Source organism: Rattus norvegicus, chromosome 19 (assembly GCF_036323735.1).
Source record: "Rattus norvegicus strain BN/NHsdMcwi chromosome 19, GRCr8, whole genome shotgun sequence".
NCBI classification, from domain to species: Eukaryota; Metazoa; Chordata; class Mammalia; order Rodentia; family Muridae; genus Rattus; species Rattus norvegicus.
In genome coordinates, this window is record NC_086037.1 from 57,476,100 (window position 1) to 57,487,501 (window position 11,402).

The 11,402-nt window shown below is 42.5% G+C and overlaps 1 protein-coding gene across 2 annotated transcripts in view; it reads left to right on the top strand.

Annotated features, from left to right (window-relative positions):
- Positions 1 to 1,347: 1,347 nt before the first annotated feature.
- Cntnap4 (contactin associated protein family member 4) overlaps positions 1,348 to 11,402 on the top strand; it is a 287,727-nt gene continuing 277,672 nt past the window's right edge. Inside the window, exon 1 of one of the 2 annotated variants that reach the window (XM_063278059.1) lies at positions 1,348 to 1,968. In XM_063278059.1, the coding sequence (XP_063134129.1) occupies positions 1,878 to 1,968 (91 nt within the window). In that variant the 5' untranslated portion in view covers positions 1,348 to 1,877. The remainder of the gene's footprint in view (positions 1,969 to 11,402) is intronic. The other variant, NM_001107432.1, reaches the window with a different exon arrangement.

The window sequence follows — 11,402 nt, forward strand, 5'->3', positions numbered from 1 at the left end:
CTGGTAGAACAGAGCTAAACCCCCTTCCCCCAAACCCAAAAAGCCAGTCTGGTCTCCTCTTTCCTCCCTAACTCAATGATCCTGGAAATCATTCTCTTCTCTGTTCTTGGTTTTTCATCTGTAAAATAGGAAAAGCAAAACTATCCATTTGGTTTTGTTCGACGTCAAGAGCTAAACAATTGTGCTTGTCTTATGGATGGGTCTCTCACCCCACCCCCTTTTCATAGCCCAGCAAGACTGCTCCTGGTTCCAAACACCAAGATGTTGCTCAAGAGCTCCTGGATCCCTGTCTTTACAGCACCTAGGAAATCAGCAGGAAGGCATCTTGACATTTATTTAAAGAGACGATTTACCCTCTCTGACACCCTGGGATGTGTCGCTCTGTATGGGGTCTTAACTTTATCATCGGAGCGCTTTAATATTCTGCACAAGCAATAGTGCCCAGGGAGTGGCCATTGAAAGAATATTCTCTGTAGTTGTTGATTTTCTGTGTGTGTGTGTGTGTGTGTGTGTGTATGTGTGTGTGTGTGTGTGTGTGTGTGTGTGGTGTACCTGCGAATGAGTGTATACATCTCTGAGTATGTATAAGTGTGTGCATATGTGTGAGAGTATATGCATGTGTGTGCATGTGTGTGTGGGTTTGTCCTGTGAGTGTGTATAAGTGAGGGTGTACTCCTGTTATCGTGTGTAATTGCATGTGCATGAGTGTGTACGTGTGTGAGCACCCGTGTGGGTGCGCATAGGGAGGGGCTTCCCCTTTCCAGTATTCCATCATTTTCCATTTTAGGCCCTCTGGGAATTACTATTAAGGACATGATTGTGGAATGCTGCCTACTTACAGAAGGATGCCTGCATGAAGCTCAGTCTACTCTAGTGGATTTGTATTCCTGAAGCACCCACTAAAATAAGAAATGTTAATTTCTTGCAGACTATTATCAGATGATTTTTAAATATCTGCCAAGCAGGAATGTCTGTTCCCATGTGAGGAATTTCTGTAATAAAATCCTGGCACCGGAGCACAAGGCGATAGTTTTATAGAAACAGAGAAAAACAGCAAGCATTTTCCCGGAGGACAGTTTTAGCTACAATTCACCAACGCTTGCTTCATTATTTCTGTCTTATTTTATGCTTTTGTTTTGAAACATAATGCAGTTTTACCTGGATACACTCCCGGGCAATCAGGAAATAGCTCAGTATGTTGGTTGGCACTGCCAAATACAAGACCTGCGGAAAATCAGAAGGCTTTGCTGCCTGGCTGCTTTCCTCACCCCAAAGGCTGGCAGGGCACAAAACGGGTTAAGGCTTATTGGAGAATAGAGAGGAGGGGAGGGAGCCCCGAGGAGGCCAGGAGCAGCAGGCAGCGCCTCCAGGTCCAGCTTCCCTCACCTGCAGCCGCCGCTGCCGCCGCCGCCGAGGAGCTCAGAAAGCTTCTGGCTGCTGCTGTGCTTTTTGGAGGAGGAAGGATGCTGGGGCAAATTTCTAAGACCGCTGCGAGGAGTGGGCGTGGCCTCGGCAGCAGTGTGTAAGCTTGTTAGGACAGATGCTGGTTGCTTTTCAGTGAGGAACCAGCGCGGAGGGCAGGGGCGGGGGGGGGCGAGGGAGAGAGAGAGAGAGAGAGAGAGAGAGAGAGAGAGAGAGAGAGAGAGAGAGAGAGAGAGAGAGGGAAAGAGGAGAGAGAAGGGAGGAGAGAGGAGGGAGGGAAGAGGGAGGAGGGAAAGGAGGAGGAGGAGAGCGCGCGTGAGAGGAGGGAGGAGGAGGAAAGAGAGCCAGAGAGCTAGAGATACTGAAGACCCAGTCAGTGCTGGGTGAAGGACTGAGGAGAACCTGTCTCCAGCGCTCTGAGAGCCACTCGAGATCTTTTGGGGAGCTCAAAAATTATGAATATGGGATCTGTCGCTGGAGCTGTTCTCAAGATGTTACTTCTGTTGTCTACTCAAAATTGGAACAGAGTGGAAGCTGGGAATTCATGTAAGTACACAGCAAATGATTTAAAACTTGCAGGGGGGCTCCGCGTAAAACTTTGATTCTGTTGTTTTCACGATTAATCTTTTAAACTGGAATCGCTGCGGGGCTGGGAAAAGCACTACAGGAGAATTGTGCAAATATGACCGGGTTCCTTTTGGTCTGGTCAAAATATGCAGAACGTTATTTGGGATTTTTTTAAAAAAATTTTACTAGCAGAAGCTCACTCTCTTTGAATATTCATTGAGAATAATCAACTTATAGTAAAACATTAAATTAGCATCTTAATCGGGGACCAGCCCGGGAATGTCTTCCATTGCGCCTGTCCTTAGGTTACTGGATTTCATTTGGGATTATTTGTCTATCAGGAAAACAACCGTCAGACTTGATATTCTGCTGCATTAGCTGAGATTTCTGAAGTTTGCGATTTAGCAATAACTGGCTGCATCTCTAAAATGGTGCAGGCTAATAGCTGAAACATACTGCAGACTTCACGGGCAGGCAGAGCTGGTCCAGGCACAGCTCAGCATTGAAGAGCTGTGTCCTCAAGCAGAAAAGCACTCCTGGATGGGCACCCATCCCCATGTCTCCCTTAAAGGAAAACGTGCAGGTGATTTACCCCCCTCCCCCGCCCACTTAAGTAGTGTTCCCTAGTGGTTGAATTTTCAACTTCATGTATCTGTGATTGATCGTCTCGGTGCTGAGTTCATTGACTCAGGGAACATTTGTCACAGTCGCACTGCTTCACTTAAATATTGCCCAAAACACACTGGCCAACTCTTTCATCAGCTTGTTGTTGGGGATAGGAAAAGTTTTAAAAGTTTTTATTTGGTTTAAATTCTCAAGGTGGAAGAATTTCCTCTTTTTCGTGCAGGATAGAAAAAAAAAACAGCTAAGCAAACACACAACTTTTTATTTCTTTCTCGGATTTTAATAATGACAACCCTTATCTGCTTTACAAGAAAGAGCTACAAGGTCTACGTTCAGGAAAGGTTGGGACTGCCTTATTGGTAGGTTTGGGTTTGGGAGACAGGAAATTGATAACTCTCCTTGCTGCACCTCCTTTGCTTTAACTGCAGAGTCCTCACGAGGGAAAAACACCGGGGACTCACTGTCACGAGCTCGTGTCCGTCCACCGGTGATTGTGTGGTTCTGTTTGCAGGAGCTCATTTAACATCAGAATTTATCGGCTGCTCTGCAAAGGAGAGAACTTCACTCCCGGGTTAGACCGTGCTTCCCATTCCATTTAAAACTGGATGTGTGGGAATCCCATTAGATCGCTAAAATGTGCATAGTTTTACCCAGTCGAAATCTTAGGGGTCCTCCAGGTGATGGCCTTGACAAGCATTGTAGCAAATAAACAAACAAGGATACACAACAACAGACCTGAACCCACCCACCCGCTCACAATTGAAGTTCTGTGGCCAAGGTGTAATTCCTCCTGCGGCTGCAGGGGTTCAGCAGAGAGGGAGCACTAGAGGTCACTGTTGCGATAGGAAGCACACCACAGGCTCCTTCCCTTGAGTTGGGCAGAGCTTCTCTCTGGCCTAACCCAGTTGTCTCTCCTATGCATCGTTTTGCAGTATATTAACGTGAATCATCCGGCTGTGAGCTGTTGATGTTTGTTTGCTCGCTTGGAATGTGGCGCATAGCGGAACTGGAAGATCCGTATTAAAAGGCTTTCCTTCCTAGTATATCTCAGCCAGGGAGAAAGTGAGCAGCTGAGATTTGAGGAGAAGCCAGTGCTCATGTCTGCTTAGCTCTGCCTGAGCCTCCCACGGGTGCAGTTTCAATGTTGGATCTGTATCCATCAGGGTTCGATTTCTCTACGAAGTCATCAGATAGCCTCAGAGAGTCTAGAAATGAAGTGAAGGAGAACACTTAAATGTTCAGGTTGGAATTCTTAGCCGACCTGTTTAAGAGTTGGCTTTCCTTCTAGTGTCAAAATTCATAGTTCAGTGGCTTCAGAGAATTAAGGTGGCTTTTAGTAACTTCTTATGGATATTTCGACAATACGATATGCAAAGGTAGAACAAAAGATTTCATTGCCTAATTTTTATATTATTCCTCACTCTTTACAGTTTGGAGGAGTCAGGGTCCACTTGTTGCTGGGTTGGGATAGAACATGCGTCCTACCGTGCTATCAGTTTTGGAAGACGGAGCGTGTATTATGAGTTTATAGACAGGGCTGCATGATCACCAAAGGACCGGCAACTATAATCATACAGTCATTCCAAAGTTGCCTTATAAGACGTCCCCGAACTCTCCCGAACCAGATTGTTTATTAATAAGAAGTGAATCATTCTCAAGTCCCACAAGTCAAGGGGAACTGAATATAAGCAAAAGAAAATTAAAGGCCTCTCTCTTGGGTGAATGGAAACACCTTTCTTCTTTATTTACAACTGACTCACAAGGAGAGAAATCTGTCATCCACTGAGTCAGCCTTTGGGTAACAATAAGAACACTTGCCTAGGGGACTCTGCAAACCTGGGATGAGGTGAACTCTAATTTGAATATTAATTGATCTACTTAATCAACTGAGAAATTTGCATTAGTAAGATTCCATGCAAATACAGCCACCCTCTCTCCTCCTCCCGCTCACATGTGCATGGATATCCATTCATGGGTGCACTCACACATGTGTGTGTGCGTGCATGTATAAACACACACACACACACACACACTTTTGTGTAAGTACAGATTACTAATTCATATGCCAGTAATACTCTTTGTGACTCTAGTTAGCCGTACCTGTGTAGTTATAAAGAAATATATTGAGTGAGTTATATTCTTTGTTTCTGGTGTCCCATGTGACTTTTCTAAGCTGGCCCTAAGGTTTTAGTCTATGTCCAGGTCAAGATAAGTTTGCTATTACATTGAGCCATCCTTTTCGTGCAAACACAGCGGCAGGCACCCTTGCTTGTGGGCTTGCTGCTTGAAAGGCTGACTCTCTCCCGTTTCTTCCCTTCCTTCTAAGACAGAGGTACTAGAACAAGGGAAGTAATGATTTATTTAATTCTACACTTGCTCTTAAGAACCCACGGATTCTGAACGCCGAGATAGTTTTGGGAGGCTGACTCACCACGTAAGACGGATGGGGTGTAACTAACTAGTAAGCTTGGGAAGGTTTTGCTTTGGTTTCATTCCGACAAATCACATGAGAGAAGACACACTGAGCCTCTCTCTGAGAATAACTAATGCCCACCAAATAGCTTGCTAATGACTGAGTTAGAAGTCAGCTTCTGACTGTGTTCTTTCTTTTCTTCAACTGAAAACAGGGGTACGCCTGTTATCTACTCCAAAGAAAGTACCGAGACTAGGATAAAGTCAGCACTAGAGAAAAGTGGCTGCCTGTGTAGATGACCATTTTTTACTGATTCTTAGGTACAACCCAGATATAACTGGACAGATCCTCAAATTCTTATAATTCACTGTTGTGGTTCTTTCTGGGAGCTTCTTTTTGTTCTCTTCCCTCCTCCAGATATTCTGCAATAAAATAATGAAAGAACTACAATGTAATAACAAATTACTGATGGATATGATCCACGACACCATGTGTCAACGGCCGGCCCTTGGAAGGGCGTGCAGGTCGACAGACTCCCTGACTCACTCCTGTGATCCTCTACTGTTGTCCACTTGACACCTTCTCTCCACTCACTGCATCTGCCCCGGATCATTTCTGATCCGTTTGCCCGTGGTTAACATAGCTTACAGGCCAACATGGAGGCCGAACATGACATCCGCATGACACCTAGTCCTTAGTTAAAGTAATAAAGAACGTTGTCTCCTGAAATTATTCTGGGGACTCACATCACATAAAAAAATTAGAGTCTGTCTGTATGTCAGCGGACTATTTTCTTCTTCCAATTAAAGTAGATTAGTGGAGTTGCATACGGTCATTGGAAAGAGGTTGTAATGTTTACTCGGGGTTTGGCAGAGTATGGCTCATGGGACAAATCTGCCCCCATGCCTGTCTTTGTGTGGACCTATGAATTAACAGTGGGTTTTGTATCTTTACCTGAAAAAAAAGAACAAATTTAAGAGAATGCTTTGTGGCACAAAATGGCTGCGTGAAATTTGAACGTTAGTCACCTGTCTCATTATGCAATGGCATGAGCAAGTTTTGTATTTACATATTATTGTATTTCAAATTGGATTGGTACAATTTTGTTACAGTTGTCTTTAGCCTAGTTTTGTAAGCGTCTACATAATATTCTGCATTACCTGTCTGCTTCTTTGTAGAGAATCCCCATTGACCTCTGATGTATGGTGTGTGGTGTAATGAGGAACTGTAGATGTGCACAAATTATATTAATTGATAGAAATGTCCTTATGTCATTATATTGCACACATATTGGAGGAGCTGCTCACCCTACTGGCAAGTGTAACAGGAGATCATGTTTTCTGTATTTGTTTCCCCTAGATGATTATGGCTTGAGAAATCTCATTTCTATGAGTATGCAATACCTGCATTTTATTAGTAAAGTTTTTTTTTCTTTTTTTTCGGAGCTGGGGACCGAACCCAGGGCCTTGCGCTTGCTAGGCAAGCGCTCTACCACTGAGCTAAATCCCCAACCTCTATTAGTAAAGTTTTACAGCACTTTTGGTTGCTAAGGGGACATTTTTAATCTTGAGCAATCAGATTGCTATGCAGTGCTTGGTAAATATGCAAGCAATATCAGTCCAGATATTTAGGATGAAAATTCTTTTATTTCACACAGTCACGAGCATAAACGATCCTACTTTGTATGAATCGGAGCTTAGATTTGGAGTCGAATTGATCATGTGAAGGAAACGTTCTTGTTTGAAGATCGTTCTTGCTTTAAAAGTAACTCAGTAGCTTCCTCAAAAAAACTCAAATTGGCCAACTTTCTAGAACATATTGAAAAATAGATTTTCATTTAAGCACAACCCACTGAGAATTCACAATAATTAGGCAAATGCTTCCCACCTACTCATGCCAGCGTAATTAATTTGTGTGTAAATATCTTGTCCATTTGCAATTGTATTTACTTTTGATTTCCAGAAACTAATCATTCGGTTAATTCTATTTATATTACACTATTTACAACAGTCTAAAGAGTAAGTCGAAATGTGCATATATGATAAAATATTTCATATTATTAGTTTTAAAAATATGGCTATTTGTTAAAATTTTATTTATTTTTATCATTAATTCAGTTACTTATTTTTTCTCTTGAGACAGAGTCTCATGTAGTTCACATTGCCTTTGACCTTGCTATGTCTGACCTTCAACTCCTGATTCTACAGACTCTGCTCCCAAGTTGTGGGATTATAGGCGTGTGCTACTATGCCTGGCTCAGAGCTTGCTTTGTTTGTTTGCATTTTTGACACAGGGGGTCACTATAAAATCCCGGATGGCCTAGAACTCAGTATGTAGATCGGGGTGGCCTGAAACCCACAGAGATCCACTTGCCTCTGCCTTCTGAGTGCTGGATTAAAGATGTGCGTCCCCACCCATGGCTCAGCTTTAAATGAAGATTCGGGCTGCTCATCCCAGGGCCATTCTTTAAGTTAAGGAACTTGTGAACATGTCACCTAGGATGGGGCAATGACTCACAGTCGTCCATTGGACATAGAAGCTTAAGGACAGCCACTCTGACAGTCCAAAGCTTTGAATGTGGCTTTGCATTAGAATATCAGTCGGGCTTTACAAATGCCCGTTTTTTTTTTTTTCTGTGTAGAATGAAAATCTCTTTTATCTCAGATCAATCAATACCAGACCTTTAATGTTGTCAACTAATGAATCATTTGACCTTTAGATGGCCAGTTAGCCTCACATTAGTCAAGAGATCCTTCACTCGTTGTGTTGTTTGTTTTGAGGGAGCATCTCAGGTAGCCCATGCTGACTTTGAACTCTGGATCCTTCTGCCTCCAAGAGCTGAGGTTACAGACATGCACCACCATGCCAGTCATCAGTACTTTTAAAAAACAAACAAACAAACAAACAAACAAACACACACACACCCAAACAGCCAACCCATCAACCAAACAAAAATCCACCCAATCTTTTCCTTTCCTCTGTATTGACTGAACGTGAGCAAGCTGCAAACAGTAGGAAGGTAAAGCAACATTGCTACAAAAGTCCCAAGAACGCATATTCATATTGGTAGCTTATTGTTTCTGTGAATTAATAAAGAATTCAATACTTTGATCTGATTTTCCCCTCATTGTTTATACTTACTATTTTCCATTTTTATTGATTCAAACATTTTGGCACTACCGACTTGTTTGATATGTATCTGGAATTATTGCTGTTTTCTTGTTAATTAGAACGACGGGGAAGGATTGATTCCTACAGGATATGCGGTTCCGATAAAAGTTATTTTGTGAGTTCACCACATTCTTGAGGTAGAATGTGCTTCGTTCTTGCTGTGGCTAGAGTGAACCCTGGCTTCATGAGAAGCTCTTCCAGTCAGAAACCTTTAGAAATACTCCTTAACAAACACATCTTCTAAAATATGCCGTGAGCTGAGCTGCAGCATCAGATGCTACAGTTGGTTGTATTTTGCTCATTTTAAAGAGAAAAAAAATCTCTCAGTGGGATGTGATGGTCCACTTGTAATTCTAGGACATGGGATGATGAGGTAGAAGGATCATGAGTTCCACTACAAATCTGATTATAGAGTGGGACCCCATTGAAAATATCCAAGGGCTGGGCATACATCTTTGGGGCATGACAGTTGCCAAGCATACTGACGATCCTAGGATTCTATCCCTAGAACGTCCCACCCCCACCACAGAAGTCTAAGAACAAGAAGAAAACACCTTAAACTATAGAGTGATAAGTAGGGCGTTTTGGGAGAACCTATTGTGATTGCCTGAAGACTTTCTTCAAGGAAAACATACTTACCATTGAACAGAATACCTTAAATTCAAATAATTTACTCTTGAAATTAACATGGCCACATAAAACTTTTGGGATTTCAAAAGAAAGTTTAAAATGTCTTCGGAAGTATTAATTTACTTGTAATTCTAGGTTATGATAGATGGCATTTGTAAAATTTAAAAATTATTCCAGTGTTTATGTGTGTGTGTGTGTGTGTTTGTGCGCGCGTGCGCGCGCACGCGCGTGCGCGCGCACGCGCGTGCGCGCGCACGCGCGTGCGCGCGCACGCGCGTGTTTGACTTTGTGAGTTAACATGCACCACATATGCACTGGAGCCCCTCAGAGGCTAGAAGAGTGTGCTAGACCCTTTTGAAACTGTAGTTATAGTTAACTATGAGCTGCCATATTGATGCTGAGACCTGAACCCAACCTTGTCCTCTCTAAGAGCAGCATGTACCATTAACCTCTAAGCCACATCTGTCTTCATCTCCAGCTCCTACAGAGCATTTCTCAATGAGAGTGATGTCAGGTGGCTTGGGCATCCTTGGATTATGTTAATTTGGGGGAGGTGGGAGGCAGCCTGGACATGAGCTTCCAGCATTCAACCTGGAACCATCTCTAAGGCTGGGCGTCGGTTTCAATGGAGTGTCTTTGTGTGTTCATAGGTCTGTGGTCTTTTTGTTTCTACTGTATAGTTTGGGGTTCCCAAACATGCCAGCAAGTGGAAGGGTCTGAAGTTGATAAAGACCAAAATCTGCTATTACAATGTGACGAAGGTACTTTTGCTTTTTGTCAATTTTTTTTTTTACAGAGGTATTCACATACATGGTACCTGAAAATACAGGTCAAGGAGTGGAGTGTGCAGACCAACTTGCTTCATGTAGTATTTGGAAAGAGAGTATGGGTTGGGCTTTTTGCCTCTTTCCAATAGAATTTTTTCCCCCTGTCATGGTTCATGGGAAAACAGTACTTTGACAATGAAATTGGGGACATCTCCTAACAGGACGTAAAAATGAGCCTGTTTATGTTACAGTTAATGAGTCATTCCAATGTAATAATTGGAAAAGTGAGTGAAGCCTGCAAACATTTGACATTTTAAGTAGTTCAAAATTAGTAACTATAAAAATTTTTAATGCATAATTATTTAATAGAGCAGGGATGGGACTTGTCTAGAAGACTTTTAAATCACAAAAGAAAAATGGCAATCTATGTATCATGTCTATAGTTCTAATTACTTTTTTGTTTGTAAATTAAGTTCCTCTTATTAATAGCTGTATGAAGGAAGACACTGTGTGCTTCTAAAGCCACAAAGCACATATTTGATCCACGCCCTTTCCCTCCTCCTCTGGTGCTTTAAAATGGGGTTATTGGCTGGTTCTAGTCTAGAAGTAATGTAAATAGATAAATTCGCTACATTTCCTAAATCACATTTATTGTATAATTGCTAGGCAAACTGTTATTTTATTACTTGACTTAGCAGTTGTTACCGACAGAGATCACTTCTGAGTGTTCTCAGGATAACTGTACTGATAACTCTTAAGAACAGGTCCTGATCCAGGGGGTTGGTAGGTTGCTGGATGAACTTGAGGAGACATTTGACTCTTTTGGCACATGGCAGAGGTCCTCAGATTTTCCTCCTAGTATAAAGCAGATCTACCAGACCAATAGAGGGAGTCTTAGTGAAGTCGAGAAAATTAAATTTCTAGGCTAATAGCATTGCTTTAAAAGATTGTATATTGATATACACACCACACACAACACACAGACATATACACAGGTATATGTGTGTATATAATACACACACGAGCATATGGTCCTTAATTAAGAATTGTTACGTAAAATCTGTTTATTATCAGGAGACACGGAAAAAGGAAGGCATTAATTTAGAAACAGTCTTTAAGGGACTTGAGATAACATTAGTGTGTGTGTGTGTGTGTGTGTGTGTGTGTGTGTGTGTGTGTTGGAAGGCATTTTGGGTGGTGTTAGCCCTGCTAATTAAGGTTGAAGTCTACCATTGTCCAAATAGCCTTCTGGGCTCGGCACAAAATGGCAGACTTCCTTTATTAGTAGGGCTTCTCCTTCTCTGACCTTGTTTGGGAAATTCAAAAACCCTCACACACCTTTCTACCTGTGGAAGTTACATAGCCTTAGTTAGATTATAGGTTCAATTTCCTCTCTCCTCATAAGAAACCATTAAGTCAGCGCCTGAGATTTCTGGAATGCCTCCCCATGGTCATGAGGCTTCTCAGTACCTTAAGCCTTCAGTCAATGACCTTTGCCCACCTTGGTTATTCCTACCTTTTAACCCCAAACTGTATAACACTTGAACCAAGTTGATCTGTAAATTTGACCTGTCTCCCAAAGCTGGTCCCTGTGTGTCGTTACTTTACATACTCAGGGATTCTGAACCTCATCTTCATCCCACCCCCCACATCGTCTGCCATTTCTGCTCCTTTTGCCCTCATGAGCTGATATTGACTAATGATCCATGAGGGCAGGGAGGGTCCCAAGGTGGGGTTAAGGATGGGGATTCCAGGACATTACCCATTGGGGGCAGATTTTGAACTCAGTAGTGTTAGGACATAGAAAG